The sequence below is a fragment of the Perna viridis genome, chromosome 1, assembly GCF_037379345.1.
Source record: "Perna viridis isolate PV_CMFRI_1.1 ecotype Kerala chromosome 1, ASM3737934v1, whole genome shotgun sequence".
Lineage (NCBI taxonomy): Eukaryota > Metazoa > Mollusca > Bivalvia > Mytilida > Mytilidae > Perna > Perna viridis.
The window spans coordinates 17,495,231-17,514,666 of record NC_142445.1 but is presented as its reverse complement, the minus strand read 5'-3'; the positions used below and the strand labels follow the sequence as shown (position 1 = coordinate 17,514,666).

The 19,436-nt window shown below is 32.6% G+C and overlaps 1 protein-coding gene across 3 annotated transcripts; it reads right to left on the bottom strand.

Annotated features, from left to right (window-relative positions):
* Positions 1 to 1,169: 1,169 nt before the first annotated feature.
* On the bottom strand, positions 1,170 to 19,436 carry LOC148627537 (traB domain-containing protein-like). Of its 3 annotated transcripts, XR_015920945.1 has the most exons (10): positions 19,384 to 19,436; positions 13,628 to 13,765; positions 10,121 to 10,353; positions 8,436 to 8,576; positions 7,844 to 7,954; positions 5,765 to 5,904; positions 4,726 to 4,898; positions 4,481 to 4,583; positions 3,008 to 3,084; positions 2,513 to 2,652 (listed from the first exon to the last, which is right to left on the bottom strand). XR_015920945.1 is itself a non-coding variant. In XM_088574430.1 (9 exons), the coding sequence occupies exons 1-9, from the start codon at positions 19,406 to 19,408 to the stop codon at positions 2,517 to 2,519; spliced, it is 1,200 nt and encodes a 399-aa protein (XP_088430556.1). In that variant the 5' UTR covers positions 19,409 to 19,436; the 3' UTR covers positions 1,170 to 2,516. The 3 variants fall into 3 exon arrangements, 2 of the variants coding, with proteins under 2 accessions (XP_088430556.1, XP_088430567.1); XM_088574430.1 differs by lacking the exon at positions 3,008 to 3,084 and having other exon boundaries at positions 1,170 to 2,652; XM_088574441.1 differs by lacking the exons at positions 3,008 to 3,084; positions 19,384 to 19,436 and adding an exon at positions 19,298 to 19,316 and having other exon boundaries at positions 1,170 to 2,652.

Below are 19,436 nucleotides of genomic sequence, written 5' to 3'. Positions count from 1 at the left end.
GAAAGTTTCTTTTTATCTATCATAGTTTTAATGCTGTTGGCTGAAAACTAAAAAAAAACCCCTCATTTTAACCTTTCAAGGGTAATAACTCTCGCAAGTTGTCGTCCAACAACTTTGAACCTTGTAGGCCTCATAATAAAAAGCATTTCGGCAATTTAAAGAATTTGACTAAAACTAAAGGTTTTGGAGGTATGTAAAAAATTTCTGACTGACCCTTTCGTTCTATTATTAGTAACCGTGACCGTGTTCTAAAATCCCCACAGTCTTTCTATGCACGATACCCCCAAGGAACATTCATACCAAGTTTGGTTCTAATTGGTCAAGCAGTATCAAAGGAGAAGAGTTTAGAAAAATTTTTAATCAAGACGACAAAGCACGCCAAGTGAATAGTCTGAATAGACCGAAATACATCATTTATTTAGAGGGTTTTTTCTACATCATAAAGGTAGTGTCTGAATTTTATTAGGACTGGTACTTATAATATATGAAATGATGGGGTCGGAGTATTGTTGGGCGTTGGTTCAGTTATGTAACCAATATGTGCTTTGCTTTTAGTCTTGAGGAAATAAATACATTGAAATTGTTGTATTTTATCTGTTCTTTAAAGTGAAAATGGTAAAGAAATAAAAAGAAAAAAAATGGCAAAATTTAACTCCAGTATCACATTCATATTGTTACTCAGTAATATTATGTTGCATATTGCATCACAACCAAGCTCATTGCCATACACTATGCCAACTTACAGCCGGCATAAATATACACTGTAAGTGCACTATAACAGGGACATTTGTCTAATAAGGGGGATTGGGTCCCCACTGATATGATGAAGGCACATATGGTTCAAACAACAGTCCAATAGCTCATACCCAAATTCAAAACTTTCTATAAGCATTTTGTTTGAAGTTCTTTTCATACCTAAAACCCTGTTCTAAGAGTACTGATTTAGTCAGTTTTTCTGTTTCATGTAATCGTTATCAACACCACTGATAATAGATCGAAAATCATGAAGTTAGTATTGACATCACAAAAATAAATCAGACAAATTACTATGGCAATCAAATAAAAAAAAACCTCAAGATTTTTTTCTTCCATGTCTAGTTATGGAGAGTAAAAGGAACAGATACTGTTAGACATAGATGTTTTAAGTAATGAAAAAAATCACAAATATGTGGGTTTTTTTTTTTTTAATTCAAGAAAAATAATAAATACTTTTCTTCAGAAGCCATTTGTATATTTTTTTCAATCAGTTTATACATAACAACCACCTAAACAGAGAATAAAAATCCACATATAAATAATAACAAACAATAATGGGAACAGGTGAAACACTTCCTTACCTAACACAATTACTTTATATATCAACATGCAAACATGCAAAATATAAAATTGTATGAAGTTAAACTCACTATTCAACACTTTTCACCTATGTTATGTTTTATCACAAAAATTATAGTAAGAAAACCACATTTTTCTCTTGGTATTATCTAGTCATATTGACAGGTACCCACCAAATTATAGAATTAAAAGAAAAATGCTGAGAACTGAATCATTAGAGATATATGAAGAGTGTCCCCATTACATTTAGATTGAAGTTTAAATTAGAATCTTGAAACCCATACAAACTGATTACAAACTAAATGATTATCCATAAATCATTTCAATACTTATTTAATATAGAACATGTCATTTTCAAAACTTGAATATAAGTATATAGCAATTTTTTTTTAAGAACAGCAAATTCCTTTACTTCACACAAAGTATTTAGTACAAAAGTAATGTAATGGTGTGGTCCCACAGCCATACTATATCCATCAGTTACTTAATAACACATACAAAAATCTAAAACAAAACCTAAACAAAGCTCACTGAAAGATTCCCTCCTACTCTTTACATGAGAAACAGATGAACAGGCACCATGATCAATATATATATATTAAACTTTTAGCAGGAACATACAAAAAATAAAAGTGAAATATAACAAATTCTTCAAAAGTGTTCAATAAAATTTAAATTGCACAAAACTAAATATAATGAGAAGTTTCATAGAATTGAACTAAGCAACATAAAAGTGTTAAAATAAAATAGTATACATGACACAAAAAAAGTGTTTTTTTTTAAGTATCTAGAACAACTTTCTATTCATTCTATGATGAGGTAACAAAGGGTGGCAACTGACAAAAATGTGACGGCATATAAACTCACTTAAAACTTTTAACAGAAAATAGGGAAAAGGCACTTTTTTCATTTCAAAATTTCCTAAATAGTTTAAAAAGTACACATTTTTATATATTTTTTATTATGCATGTACAAATTATACTTTTATTTTCATATATATACTCTTTCTCAGTTATACAGTTCATGGTGCAAGAAATCAACATTTTCAGATGTCCACTACCAAAGATGTAGAGACAAAGTTGTGTAAAATACACTAATCTTTGCCATTGACAAGATTTGTAAGAGTTCCCTCTAACCTCAGATGATGGCTTGTAGCGATCAGAAAATCATAAATATATTGTTTAACTAGTCAAGAAAAAGAGACCATATGGGAAAGTCCACTTATATACTCTATAGCACCCATAAGATAATATTCCTAGTAATGACAACCTAATGCTCCATAGAAACAGCTTCCCTACCATTGATCCTTGTGGTACACTGAAACAAAATACAAATGTATCATTAACTGTGTTGATGACATAATACGATATCCAAGATCTTTTCCGATAGATTTTCACTATTTAATTTCCAAGCTGTCATTTGACTTGTGATTTATTTTCTTGTGGTGTGTAAACCCTTTAAATATGAAAAATAAAAAGTTTCTAACATTTATGATAACACCTGTATTATCTAATTACATTTCTCATAACCTAAAGCTTAATGTGTACAGTAAAATTGTGACAATACACTGGAAATGATATACACCACAGCATGAACAGACAGCTAATTGTAACAGATTTATATTTTCTCTCTGTGTAAATATGAAAGCTGCTTTAAACAATATCTTATATACCAGTAATTTCATCTCTGTATGATGTCAAATAAACAGACAATACATTAAAGTACTTCAAGTATCAGCAGCATGTTCAACTGAAAATAACTAATAGAATATGAAATAATCCTCACAATTAAATGAACTTATTATATAGATAGCAGTGTTTTATCAAATGTTCCCAGTGTAATAAATTTTGATAATTCACACTCTGAAATAAATTCGGTAATTTCACTCTCGTACTTTCTCCCGCCAAGATGTCACAACTTTGCTATCAATCTGCCAATCACATAATTTAAAATTCGTGTTGAAAAAAATATTGATAAATTGTGAAGAAAATCTTTATAATAAATAGGATAATCAATTGGTTATCGTGAATAACGAAAATATGATCAATCATGTCAAGCACGCTTAAGATTTAACTCATGTGTGGAACAAGTTCCGCACACTCGTTAAATCTAGGCGTTCTTCAGCACTCATGATAATATTTTGGTTATTTGCTTTTTACAATTAATTATCCTATTATTACCTGAATTTGCATCCTATATATGTAACATAATTCACTAGAAAATGTTCATATATGAACATTTCCTCTGTACATCTTATAGTATGATTTAAGAACTTTTCATTTAAACAAAGTTTAACCATAAATGCATTGAGCAACATTAATAAGATACATGTATACTCGGCGTCACATAAATAACATACTGTTAAAATTTGAATAAAAATATTTTCTACGACTTTATTGACACCTACCGTCGTTTAAATTGTCTTAAATGACTTGCTCATTCATTTAGCCAAACGGCTTCTCCCTAAACAAGTCGCTTATTAGCTTAAATCATGCGTAACAAATTCTTACGGGAAAATCCCATACTAATATCCGCCATGTTGGTTTCTACGGGACGATTTGTTTACAAACGAAGTTCGTAAGTTCCTGTCAAACTCCGGTGACAATCGTCTGCTTGATCAACTTCTCGGTATTGTACGTTGTTCGCGTAAAATAAATCCGAGATATCGAAATAACGCCGAAATGCATTCTGGGTTCTCCGGTTTTTGGACAAACCATTTAAACGTAAACAACACCTCCTAGCAACCCGATCACTGTAAACATGGCCGACTTTTTACAATGTAAATATTGGCACCGAGAATTAAAATCTGACCGGAATTTAACGATTCAATGTTTAGGGAGAAGCCGTTTGGCTAAACGAATGAGCAAGTCATTTAAGACAATTTAAACGATGGTAGGTGTCAATAAAGTCGTAGAAAATATTTTTATTCAAATTTTAACAGTATGTTATTTATGTGACGCCGAGTATACATGTATATTCAATGCTTGTGATCAATAATTCAGCAATCACTATGTTACACAGAAATTATAGGAAATTTATCAAACTTTTTTTCAAAAAACTGCTGTAGAAAAACTTCATTGCTTGTTTATTTTTTGTTCCATAGAAAATGGCTAATCATCAGTCTTATAACTTTACTAGACTGTACCTTGTAATCTCCTTCAGATCATGTTTTTCCTTTGGCCAGTTCTGAATTATACCAGGTACATGTCCTATACCAACCACACCAACTACTATTGTTGATTTTAGCTCTGAACAAGACAAAAACAGTTTATAAAGGTGGAGTCCTAGTTTAATGTTTGATTGATTTTATTTTGAAACTAACTTCATATAAGAAGACTAATAAAACTGGATGATATATCATGATAGATAATATATATAGAACATGCTTACCATGAGGTTCTTCATCAGATCTAATAGGCAGTGAAGCATTTTTTAGAGAATTTGTCAAAAATATGTCTCTCTCAGAAACAAAAACTTCAGATAATGCTGGGAACTCTCCTGTCATTTCTTTCAACATCTGTTCCAGTAAGTCTTTCTGCTTACATTTTTCTACTTCTTCTTTGCTATGAAGATAAGACTACATTTTTTATTAATATCATTTTATCCATTTTCAATACACATATCTGTAAGAGAGTACTACTATAAGTTCTGGCAGACTTAAATATAAGAGGACTAAAGAATATGACAGATTTTTTAAATTAGAATTACTTAGGTTCAAGACTGATGTCTTAAACACAGGATTTTTAACAACTATAAATTTGAACAGGGTGGATATCTGGGCATTTTCAACACTTGGAAGCTATTTGTTCTTCTGTAAGAAACCATTGAGTGTATTAATCACTGAGTCTGTGCTTTTTTACAAATTGTAAGGCTTACTACAAGTTTTAAAAAAAGAAGTTAATAATAGAAAATATCCCACTACAATGTGTTTTTTAGTGGGAAGTTTTGTATACTATAAGACAAAGCAAACCTGTGAATCTTCCTTCATAGTTCACAAACCACAGTTTGATTTGATGCAAGCTACACCAAGGGAGATAATAATGCTGAAAGATTATTTTTTTTCTGCAATATTGTTAAAATTAACCAAAGAAAGCATAGCTGCACATGAGAATGCGGTATACATGTTGTATAACAGGTTAAAATAGTTTGCAAAGTGCACTTTTTTCCTAACTCAGATTTTTTAGTTTTTGTTATATTCATTAGATTCCATCAATAATTCCTCCAGCTGGGCCATCTTTCATACTAAGTTAGAAGTCAGTTGTTCAATAAGAGTAGTTTCTCCTTTATAAAACAGTCAAACCTGTCTTAAAACACATTTAAATTGGGAGAAAAATCATGGTACATACAACATAAAACAGGTGGTCTTTGTATATAGGCCACATAATGAACATTACATTTTTGTTTGCAGGGATATAGTTCTATAACTAACCTTATAGGATCTTTAGAAGTAATGAGATACCAAGCTAGCCTAAGTTTCTGCCACAATGATAATGATGATAATGCTCTCTTTAGTGTTATCTGGATAGGTCTATCTCCTAGATACAATCTACAACCTGGTATCTGTTTAGCCTAAAATCAATAGAATTTGATAATATACTAAATAAATCATATTTACTGTTTGTATCATTAAAATACGCTAATCTCATTGGATAACTGGCTCTACAAAAACATTGTTTCATGAGTCAATGAAACACATTTCTATCTTTTTTGATTGGCCACACTGGCAGCTACTACACGTCTTTACATTGCTGTGTATTGAATTTTTTAAAATGAAATTAAAAATGGCAGAAACATTGCTTGCAATCACTTTAATACTGACAAAATAAAAAAAGAGAAACATGTCAAATGTAATTATTAGAACTGAATGTTTCATTGGCATAAAAAAAGCATTGAACCATAACATATTTTAGAGTGAAAATGTGATATGGTCAATGTTTCTACTCACTGATAAAGCATAAAAAATGAACATTCAGTTCTAAAATCTCTTAAAACAAATTCATAATTGCCCATCCTCTACAAAAGTGGAAAATATTTACAGATGACAGGACCATTAGTTTTGTTTCTAGTCAATAAGATTAAGCAATTTACAATATCAGGGTTTTATCCAAGATTTTTAAACCATTAGTCACTTTTGCGTGACCCCTTTTGTTAGCGCCAAAACTTGAACACTTTCATAACAGTACTACTAATTACTTAGATGAGAAATTCTTTTTATACATTTTTAACTTCTGTGTATGATCTTAGTGGTTCTATTTAACTTTACAGAAAAAAAATTAAATGTTTATATTTTTAATATTAAATTCAAAATTGCATTCTCTTCATTTTCCCACAAAAAAATCACATGGCAAGTTCTAGCACTTTAAAGAGGTTTTAGACACTACCTGATGGAAATAATAGGTAACATTTTTTTTCAGGTAAATTAGTTTCTGAATTCAGATTGTAATTAAACAAGACTGTCAAGTCTTCAAATTTGCATTTAGCTACATGCACATGTCAGGGTAGAGTTCCTTTGACCACTATCAATTTTGATTGACCCAATAAATATTTACATCTGACAGAGTGACAACTCCCACTTAAATTTTGTTGTTGAGGTGACTAATTAGTAAATAAAATGATTAATTGTATATCCCTACAAGCAATAAATGTCAAAACTACCTTTGACTGGCTTCAGTCATAAATTTGTCATACTTTGCAATATACCTGTGCCATGTTTGACACCTTGAAAATAGGGTGTGTTGAAAAATTAAAATGGCTAATTTGGTTGAAAAAATGTTTGTCATTTCTGAGGATGATTCATCCATGGCAAAAATGATGAGCACTAGCTAAATCATTGCAAAATAGTTATAAATATGAAATTTTGTTTGCATGCAAAATTGCAGGTTCCATCAAACCATATTCATTGTAGTTAAAAAAAACCAATTTCAATGCATGTTAATTTTTTTGCATTTGACAGAAAAAAAGACTTGCATTTAACTGGTTAAATTAAATGCCTTTAAAGATAATGAACAATACTTCAACTAAATAAGCGACAAAGAAAATTTAGGAATTTCTAAAATCTAAAAAAAAAAATAAATGATATAAGTGATATAGGGTTCAGAAAAATTTCTGATTAACAAACAATGCTTTGTTGGTCAAAAAACATAATATTTTGTATGCAACTGTAGTCCATTTCTGTATACAAATCTGTATTTAAGTCAAGAAAGACAACTCTTGGAAGTTGTCAAATTTCATTCACAATCTATGCAAGATTTATCTCAAAATTGCAACAAAAGAATGACAAACTACGACTGGCCATATGGTCTTTTATTGTTTCCTGATTAAGGAATAAAAGTGAAATTTATTGGTTTTTGACTTGCATGAATCACCAGGGATACATGTCTGGTATTCACAGGAATGAAAATTGGTGATTATTTTCTTAGCCTTCGTACTCCTATGTGTTAAAAAATGGAATACACTTTTATACAAGAATTACCTTTGTTTACTTTTAACTCTTATGGTTTCTTATTACCTCACTATAAGCTCTTCTAAATTCTCCACCAGGGGCCATGCCCAGCTCTTTGGTTAGATGAGCAGACATACTGAGCAACAACAAATGCATCACCCCTTGGACCAATCCACTCTGAAAAGATGTTACATATTAACAAACAAAAAAGATCCATTGCAAAATATCTGTAAGATTGTAATTAATTGTATTTAGGACTGAATTTTAAGAATTTGTTTATATGGTAAAACTAACCATAAGTATGCTTACACTAATGATGAAACATTTAATGATCTGAAACCTGCTTCTGAAACAAAAATAACCGCTTAAACTTTTATCAATCATATTTTTAGGTTGTTTAATGTTCCATAACTCTGACACTAAAAATAGCACAACTATGAAAAAGCAGGGTTATTACAGATACCTTCTCTGAAGACTAACATGGTACTATATAAATTATGGAAAGCGCTATACCAAGTTATTATTTTATACTAAATATTTTCTTGTTCGCTAGTTTCTCTTCCATATCTTTTTTTGTTGGGTTTTTTTTTTCAGATTTTCTGATTAATGACAGCATGTTATATAATTTACTACAGAAACAATGCTTTTATAAACTCACTTGTTGTATAGATAATCTTATTTTCTCCATGTTAATGTTCTTGGCTTCTTCTAATAAAGTTTCCTCGTCTAAATGTAATAAATTAACCCTACTATTACATAACTCAACCATAACTACATTAGGCTGCACCATCTGTATTACCTGAAATGTTTGAAGAACAAAATACATTATAATGGAAATAGGTATTGTGCATATGTCAAAGAGACAACAACTCAACCGGGATGAAAATATCATCCCAAGACCACACATTGGTCTTCAATGAATGATGAGGAAACCCTCACACCAAAGGGCAGGCTGCAGCTGGTTCAAAACATCATTATACAAAGGTACAGCAAAAGAGTTGCCTCTATATATGCAAGTAACATAAAAATAAACTTAAGTTTGAAACAAAACAAGAAATACAGAGGCCAGAAATTCCTGACTAAAGACAAGTATAAAAAATGTGGCAGGGTTAAAAGTATTTTGGTATGATCACAACCCTCCACCTTTAAATAAATTACATGAAATGGTACATGTAGGTAATATACTTACACGTATTTCATACAAAATATCTACACACGGATCAAAGTTTTGTTTATAATGTTGAGACCAGGTTAAACTGCTGTTTGCCTTAAGATATTTTTATGAAGATTTTATTGACAATTTGATAAAAAAAAATTGGTCTGCCGTTGAAGTAAGTTATATACAAACATCCACATTCAGGAACCAGGTATATCACCAGAGTATTATTGGCTCAATATATCACATGACATATCCCTCAGATCCAACAATTTACCAAGTGCCACATAATACACATGTAAATAATGGTCTGTAATATATATACATTTTGATCATACTGTATGTTTAATAGACATTTATTCTGGCCAAAGACATATAATACAAGATAAAATATGGGGTAGGTAATGCGTTTTCAACTTGCTTTTTTGTTTGTTTTTGGTAGAAAGATAAATACAATATGAATATCATCAGGGAGACATATAGAAAGAAGAAAGGAAAAGATTGAAACTTTACTTGAACTGGTAAGGTAGAGAGATATAAATGAGCTATGCATGCATATTCAATCAACTGCACATGTCCGAGAATAATAAAAACATTTCGAATTAAATGATACTCCTTTCAACAAAATTAAAATCAAATTTCCAAAGGATTTTTTATTTTTAATTTAATTAATGTTTAAATCAATTGATTCATTCAATAAACTTATCTACTGATAACTCATTAATTACAGGTGAGTGGATCAATCAACCCAAGTCATAATTTGGCTTCAGAGGTATCAAGGATCAATCAACAAAATAATTATCTTTTCATTGGCAGGGGTCAGTTTTTACAGGTAAAACAATACTTATTAATTAAGGGAAGGGATACAGTAAGAGTTCGGCATTCGGAATTGATAGGATTTGGTTAAGACAGGTAAAATTACTACAGTTTGAATGGGAAATTCTATGGGACTTTGACATTGGTTCAGTTTAGAGTTAAATTTGGTTTTCTCAGGGTTCATTTTACACAGTTTTCACTGTAACAACTTTTGGGTATGAGGGTCTGATGGAGAGTCGGTAGGGTGACCAGAAATCTATTTTTTAGGCCTTATCTCACAAAACACTTATCCTTCTATTCTAAAGAAAACTCCTTTAGCATTTTTAAATTCATATCTTTGTTTTAATATCAGGAAATGACAACAGACTAACTTTTGATACATCCTGCTGGCTTTCTATACTAAAATGAGCAGTTCCAATGAGGTATACTTTACTTCCCCAGCCTGTGTCTAACACAGTGACTGTGTTGGGAAGATCTGGATTAGATGCATTCTGGCAAACCGTAAACTGTGGTTCTAGATTGTCTTCAATGTCTGTTTCATCACCTCTGTCACTTTCTTCTTCATCTTCATCATCTTCAAAATCATCACTATACTCGTAGTTACCTGTAAATTTTAAAAAAATTTAAAAATAAGAATATTCCACTTTTTTAGCCATGTGAGATTTCTCTAACTACAGATAAAAAGATACGATAAAAACATACAAAAGTTTTGACGTCACAATCTGAGACACAAAGAAATAGTAGGAAGAAGGGCATTATGAATTCTGTACAAATCATTCAGTTGACAAGGGTGAGAAAAAAAATAAACACCACCAACAATTGCTCAACTAGGAAATCTCAGCCAGATACCCTTTCATTATTCTCTAAAGAATTCATTACAGAATATTGAAATCTTATTAGGGCTTTTCCAGAAATAAATCTATGGGAAAAAGGGAGACACTTTTTATTTGACCCAATCATGCTTACAATTTTAATTGATATTTTCCTTTCATTGTTAAGACTTACTATCTTAAATAACAACCACCATTCAAATTTTAATAGAGTTGCCTCCCAACATCCCCTCAAAATTACCTAACCAAAACTTCATTTGAGCCTGGTGATGGGAAATTTCTGGTTGTGTGCGATTCTGAGTTTCTCACTTTTGAGGCAAGAATTATGGTATTTTATGATTTTTCACTATTTGAGGTTTGTTTGTCTTTTGCTGGAGTACTCATCACAAAATTTATTTAAACAAGAGACTCTTGAAGAGCCTGAATTGCTCACCTGGCAAACCTGCCCTATGAACTAAGTAAGTTAAGGTTTTATGCCTTGTTTCCATGTTTGACAAAAAAACTGCATATATTGATGAATGCTGTAAGTTCAAAAGAGTACCTAAGGCACTGTAAATTGTTGGAAATGCCTTGAAAGTGTTTTTAGAACCTCTGGAAAAAATTTGGGCAGGGATAACCCTATGCCCTGTTATTCCACCGGGTCTAAGGGAGCATTAGCCTAGTATACATTTGCTGAAAAAGAACATAAAATGAAGTTAAACCATGGCTATCCAACATTTTCATCATCATCATTCATATCAGGAGACTATGTTTACTATATAAACCAATTATTGTTAAAATCAAAGCAAATATAAAAATTAGCAAGAAAATGGACGCCAAGAAGGAACTTTCATTATCACCATTCAACTTAAAACACCTAGTTTCATTGGAATCTGAGCAACTGGTGAAATGGTCCAAACTGGCCGCCTAAAAGATAATTTCAATACTGCCAGTCAACTCAGAATATCATGTTTATCTTATGAATAGCTTTCATTATCATTATTCTATAGTTGAGGAAAGAAAAGCAAAAAAGCAATTTGACCCTTATGTTCTATTTTCAGAAACAGGGGCCATGTTTTTTTTTTTACCAATGAAATATTTTAAATGACCAATTTGTGCAGGAAACCCTAAAAGAATTATGCCAACTTATGTTCAGTTTTGTTGCAATTGGTTTCAGAGAATTGTACACATGAAAAACAAGAAAAAAAATCTGTTTCAAGGGCCATAACTTCTACAACAGGCAGCAAATCATTTTGAAAATTTCAATGAAGGCATATCTTCTGATGGTGAACAATATTAATCTCCATCAGAACTTTGAGTTATTTGCAAAAAAACTATTTCAACAACAATGTTCTTTTTTTAGTAACAGTGGCCATGTTTTTTCACCAATCTAAAATCCAAATGGTAATTTTGTACACTAATTCCTAAAAAAAAAAAACACTTATAAATTTTGTACAGTACATTCTGAGGAGAAGATTTTTGAAAGTAATAACATCAAAAACAGCAAAACACATCAAAAAGGGAAATAACAGAGATGATTTTACGAGGTCAACAAACAAAGTGGAAATTGGCCACGTCGGAAGTAAATATACAGTAGAAAAGGAATTGTAACGATAAAATCAAGACCTGAAATCGTGGAATTCTGCTAAAAAGCGGAAAAAATTCACGTCTGCAATAACTCCAACATGGGTCAACATATTTTCACCAAAATTTGACCACAAAAATCTCATCATGCTGAATACTTTTAACCATGTCAGAATTTGGTTTAACCTAGTGGTTTTGGAGATATATGCAAAAATCTGCTGTCTGTTCTATTTTTAGAAAAGGCAGCCATGCCTTTTCACTGATCGAAAATCCAAACGATTCTTTTGTTCAGGATACCCTTAAAAAAAACACAAAAATACCAGCTTTCATTGAATTCTGTATAGTATTATTGAGAAGAAGATTTTTGAAAGTAATAACATCAAAAACAGCAACAAAAAGGGCAATAACTCCAACATGGGTTATTTTCAACCAAATTTTGACCACAGATAGATCTCATCATGCTGAATACTTTTAGTCAGTCAGAATTTGGTTTAACCTAACAGTTTTGGAGATGTACGCTGTCTGACACCCTATGCTTTATTTTCAGTAATGTGCAGGTCCGGGTGTTAAAAGAATAGGCCTGCAGCAGCGCTAAGCTTGTCGTAAAAGGCGACTAAATAGTGCTCAGAACCCTAGCCGGGGGCTAGGGCGCTTTGCCCACAGAGCAACTGGGATGTGTGCCCCAGGTGGTGGAATGGGGTACCCCTGGCGTGTTACATGCTGGGGTTATCAGGCTATAATACGGAAAACCTAACCGCAAACCATAGTGGTGCACCGTGTTGGGAAAGATGCCACGTTCCTGGCACGTTAAAGAACCCTACTGTGGTATTCTCCAGGAATAGGAACCATAGGGCTCCGCCACAGGAGGCTAAATTGCCCGACCCTACCCACCTCTCCCCGTTTCCAGTGGCAATCAAAATTTGTCGACCCCATTATCCTTGTGTCCCATCCCTTTTTTCATTTCATCATCATTTCATGTTCATTTTATCATCCATTTCATGTTCATAGTCTGAATATAGCGGAAATATTGCTGCTCGGACGTTAAACCCCAACAAACAAACAAACAAACAAACATTTTCAGTAATGTCGACCATGTTTTTTTTAACAGATCAAAATCCATACAGTTTTTTGTGTAGGATACTCTAAGGAACAATCATTAAAGTTTCATCCAAATCCATTCAGTAGTTTCAGAAAAGATGTTTGAAGAAACTGTTGACGATGATGACGACAACAGACACCAAGTGATGGCAATAGTTCACATGGCCTATGGCCAGGTGAGCTAAAAAAAGAAAATCCTCATGATTATAAAAAAAAAAAAAAAAAATGCCAGAACTAAGATCTTCAAACTTTTCTCAGTATTGCACACACAATGGTGTAAGATTCTTTATGTTTTTTTTTTGTTTTGTTTTTTTTTCTGCAGTAAAACATGTACTGTAAATGCACACATGAAAAACAAGTAATATTTTACTGTTATAATAAAATTACCATCATCATCTGATAATACATCAGGCCCTTCAATAATAACTGTACTCTCTGATATAACATTACTGTCTGTCAATAATTGACCTCCTACAGGTTGGGAATCACCAGATCCATCTAATCTTCCTTCTTTTTCTGTCATTTCTGAAACAATTTGTACATATCATAACATACAGATTATCTCAATGATATCTTAACACTGTTTCACAATCAATTAGTTTAGTACAAAAGTTTAGTTTGAAAAAAAAACTATTACAATGTAAATAAATTAGGAGTTTTGTATTGAAACATGTGTTGTATTACTATCAAAGAAGTGAGATTTGTGGAATCATGAGCCTACTTCATGCAAAATACATGTATATTGTCACAAGTTGTGTGCATAAAATGACACATATAATGAGTCATCAACTATAATATTACATACATTGTACATTGTAACAAAATAATAATTTCCTTCTCTTCTCTTACTACACACTGAACTTCAGAACTTTGAAATCTACAAATTAGCATTCAGTTGGAACAAGTTAGAAGGCTGTTTCAAGTGCTCCTTCACCACTTATAGCAATAAAAAGATATTCATAACATCAACTTCCTGCATTGTATTTGAGCAAATGGTATGTATAGTCACTGTACAATAGTTCATGTACATGTAACATAGGAAAATTTGTTTCTGCATTAAGAACAGGTTCATAAAAGTATCAAATGGTGATTTTCCTAATGTGAAATGGAAGACTAAAGGAAAAACTCATGGCTTTCAGAAAAATCTTCACTAGATTTGCTTTATGAAACCCAGGCCATATTTGTACAGTCTAGATTGGATTATAAATGGCTAAACATTACTCATTAAGAAATTCTTCTTGATTTTTTGTTGAAAATGTGGCATTCCATGGACAAAAGGAATTCCATCAACCAGATGGCACTAAAAATTTTAATAAGATACAAAATATATCACTGGAAATAAAGATCAGTGACTCCACTAAGAGTTTTGGCAAGAAGAGAGGAGCTTAAGGAATAAAAAGCTTTGCAGAATCCAGCATGGTATGACCACAGTGGTCAAACCCAGAACAGTTGGGCCAAGTGTAGACACAATTTAAGTCTTTATAAAACTTAAGCATAGACTTACATTTCATTATGGACACTACAGGTGGTTTGGACACTACATGTTGTACATTGCAAAAATTTGAATTTTATTAAAAAATATTCAAAATCAGACCAAAAATTAAAAAACAGTCTATTTCTTGGGGTGTGGTCCCTTTGACCCCATATACATGTAGCTCAAAAGCCATAAGAGATACCTGAATTCTGATTGAAAAATGCAGGAAGGAATTTTCGGAAGGAATCCAATAAAAAAAATTTCAAAATAAGACCAACAAGAATGCTACGCATAGCCATATGTCCCCCGCCGCTGTAGAAAGAGTTGAATTACAAATGTCTGACACTTGTATAAATAGTAGATTCAAAACTTATATGCTTTCATAAGTACATGTGGTGATTCAAAGTTGATGTATCTTAATGAATCAAATTAAGTTAGGTTAAGAATTCTTCATACAACAACAAAAAAAATCTGCAAAAAAAAGAACGTGAAAAATGAACAAAGTCCCATAACTCCCATAAAAATTGTCAAATCAAAATAGCGGTTAAGTATGATCAACTACATATGGTGAAAAACAATCCTACAAAATTTGGTCAAATTCCATTCAGCGTTTCTGAGGAGTTGTGTCCACAAGGTGTTCCTATTGCAAATAATGTGAAAAAGGAACAAATTCCAATAACTCCCACAAAAATTGTCAAATCAAAATAGCGGTTAAGTATGGTGAACTACATATGGTGACAAACAATACTACAAAATTTGGTCAAATTCTGTTCAGCGGTTTCTGAGAAGTTGTGTCCACAAGGTGTTCCTATTGCGAATAATGTGAAAAATGAACAAAGTCCAATAACTCCCATAAAAATTGTCGAATCAAAAATAGCGGTCAAGCATGATCAACTACATATGGTGACAAACAATGCTACAAAATTTAGTCAAATTCCATTCAGTGGTTTCTGAGGAGTTGCATCCACAAGGTGTTCCTATTGCGAATAATGTGAAAAATGAACAAAGTCCAATAACTCCCATAAAAATTGTCGAATCAAAAATAGCGGTCAAGCATGATCAACTACATATGGTGACAAACAATCCTACAAAATTTGGTCAAATTCTATTCAGTGGTTTCTGAGGAGTTGCGTCCACAAGGTATTCCTATTGCGAATAATGTAAAAAATGAACAAAGTCCAATAACTCCCATAAAAATTGTTGAATCAAAATAGCGGTTAAGTATGGTGAATACATATGGTGACAAACAATCATACAATCTGGTCAAAATCTGTTCAGCTGTTTCTGAGGAGTTGCGTCCACAAGCTTCGGATGCACGGAGGGACGGGGCGACACACAGACGGACACCAGCATTTCTATGTCCCTGCTCCGTGTTGCAGCGGGAGACAAAAATAAAAGTAGACCTTTTGGGATGTGGCCCCTTTGACGCCTTATAGCTTAAAAACTGTAGGAGAAACAGCAAAACGTATCTGAAATCTGACAGGAAAATTCAGACAGATATTTCAGTGAAGAATCCAATAAAAAGCATTTCAAAATTGGAACAAAAATAACAAAAAGCTCCCAGGAGCCAGAATTGTTCACCTGGTTAAATTTTACCTTTCATGGGGAATAAATTTAACAAACTTAAGAAGTGGTCCAACAATTTTGACTCAAGAAGATTTTGGTAGTACTTATTATAAGGATCATTTCAGTAACAGAAAGTTTCTTTCTATCTATCAGAGTTTTTTTAAGACATCTTTTATCATCTTTCAATGGCAATAATTCCTACAAGGAGTCATCTGACAACTTTGATCCCTCAAGACTTACCTAGGCCTTCTAATGAGGATCATTTCAGCAATTGAAAGAAATTGAATAAACCTAATTGTTTTGGAGATACATGGGAAAAACTACTGTTTGATCCCTATGCTCTATTTTTAGTAATGGTGGCCATGTTTTTTTGACAAATCAAAAATCCCCACTTCAGTTCTATGCAGGATACCCCAAGGAACTTTCATACCAAGTTTGCCCCATGCAGGTCTTCCTACAGCAGCGCTAAGCTTGTCGTAGAAGGCGACTACATAGTGCACAGAAACCTAGACAGGGGCCAGGCGCTCTGCCCACAGAGCAACTGGGATGTGTGCCCCAGGTGGTGGCATGGGGTACCCCTGGCGTGTTACATGCTGGGGTTGTCAGGCTATAATACTGAAAACTTGACCGCAAGCCATAGTGGTGCGCCGTGTTGGGAAAGATGCCATGTTCCTTGCACGTTAAAGAACCCTGCTATGGTATTCGATAGGAGTAGGAACCTTTGCGATCTGCCAAAGGAGGCTAAATTGCCCGACCTTACCCATCCCTCCCTTTTTCTAGTGGCAATCAAAATTTGTTGACCCAATTATCCTTGTGTCCTATCCCTTTTTTTTCATTTCATCATTATTTCATGTTCATTTTATCATCCATTTCATGTTCATCGTCTGAATATAGCTGAAATGTTGCTGCTTGGACATTAAACCCCAACCATCAATCAATTCATACCAAGTTTGGTTTCAGCTAGTCTAGTAGTATCAGAGGAGAAGATTTTACAAAGAAATAACATTGAAAATAGCAAAAAAAAGGTTGAAAAGAGGCAATAACTCCAATATAGCTTATTAGATTAACACGAAAATTTGACCAAGGGTAGATCTCATCATGCTGAACATTTTTACCCATGTCAGAATAGGCTAAACCTAACAGTTTTTGAGAGGATGAGATGTTAATGAGAAATGAAAAAGAAATAATTTCAAAATCAGACTAAAAATTACAATGTTGAATTTTTGGGCATTTGACCCCCTGTAACTTGAAAACAGTCCAAAACGCATCAAATCTACTGATACATTTGTTTACCAGAATTAAATAAAGAACACAATAGGAAAAGAATAATCAACAAACATTCTATATGTACATACACCCATTTTTACCCTTTCTAGCCTCTTATTTAAAACGGAAGGGGCCACAAACCCCAAATTAAATAGGAAGTTGAAGGAACCTTCCTTTAATAGTTAGCAAAATCAGATCAAAATTTCATAACAATTGGTCAACCACACCTTAAGTTATAGCAAGGAAACAAAGTGTCCATAGACAACAACTGTGCCATAATATTATACAAATGCAATTTATTTGTGGTTGTAAAAAATTAAAGCTGTCTAAACAAAATGGATTGGAAAAATTTTTTTATCTAGTAGATTTTTCTTTTGTGTAATAAGGAAATGCAGTAGTTCATTTGACCATTGGAGAACAGTGTACATGTGTACTATTCAAAAAAATAAGTTTTGCAAAAGTGTTAGACCACAAAAAAAATGTGTCTGTTTCCTGCCACCCTACCTACATGTACCTTAGTGCATACCCTAAACACTTAGCTGATTGTTGGGTCAAGATTTTTATTATTTTCATTTGCTAAATTTTCTTAAATTCACACTTCTTAATGTTTCATTTTCTCAATTGAAATGGTTTATCAACTAACGACATGAACTTTGGACTTCAACAATTCAACAGACCTTTTTCATATTTTTAACTTTGGCTTCTTTTATTTAAATTTTGAGGAATGGGCAGCAGTATATATTAAATTCAAACAGTTGACTTATTTGAGCTCTGGCAAGTACTTGGATACTTTTAAATAACTTCTTTTAATCAATTCAGCTACTTAAGTGAAGATATTTACAAGGGAGCAATGCTTGCTCTTAATGAATAAAAATTCTTAAAATTCATCAAACTGACACGTGAGAAATTTTATTCAAAGCACAACACTACATCTTGATCTATGGAAGCTTAAGAAATTGTTGTACATTTTTGTATATGCCGCCTGTACAAAACATTTCAAAGACACCAACCGTTTCTTGAAAAAAAAGCTACATTGTACCTCCGTTTGAAGAGATTGTGATAAACCTTGCATTCTATGCCAAACCAAAACTCTTGGGCTGATAACTTTACAAATATTTGGAATGTCTCCAACTTATAAATATATTATCCTCATCCTAATCAAAATCAGCAAAATTGATAAATGGTATGAAAACTACTTCTTGAAAAGGGAAATAAGTCCTTCATACTTTGCTTGCACTTAAAGTCAATGCCTTCTTTATATTAGTTTCAAAGATCACTGTTCTTCCTTATCATAATGAGAGTAGTGCCAACCAGGTGGCCAGGTTGTCAATGTCATTAGGTCTCTTTGAAATACCAGCTAAAATGGCTTGTATTCCATAAAAGAAAAGAGACTACTGAAGTAAAAAAAATTCTTCCCTGGCATTTTAAGGTGTGCTTTCTTAATCTTATTATCTTTGTTATTCCAGCAAAATGACAGTTGTTGTTTGCTTTAAACTTTGATTATCAGTAAGTCAATGCTTGGCCAGTAAATCACAAAAAGTCTCATCAGAACAACAAATCAAACACATGCATTTGTTTCATATAAAAAAATTTAGTGGTCACCTCTTCCTCCTTACCTACCTAGGTAAGGAAGAGGAGGTGACCAAATTTTTTTATATGAAACAAATGCCTGCGAAGTCATGGCGTATGGGTACAGTTTTTTTAATAAACGAACACAAAAACTGATTATCTCTTAGTAGAAAAATACACACAATAAGTTTTAAGAATGCTTAAATATATTTTTTTCACATTTCACTTCGAAAACAGCAAGGCAATGGGCATTTGGCAGATTTCATACTTTTACTTTCAGCACTTTCTTCCATCACGTATACTTCCGGTTGTGTACGCAGA

Coding starts and splice junctions, on each gene's coding strand:
- LOC148627537 (XM_088574430.1), bottom strand. CDS start 19,408: ATGGAAGAAAGTGCTGAAAGTAAAA. Junction 7,955..8,435: donor TAAGATTATCTATACAACAA/GTGAGTTTATAA, acceptor ACATCTTTTCAG/AGTGGATTGGTCCAAGGGGT. Junction 5,905..7,843: donor TTAGAAGAGCTTATAGTGAG/GTAATAAGAAAC, acceptor TATTGATTTTAG/GCTAAACAGATACCAGGTTG.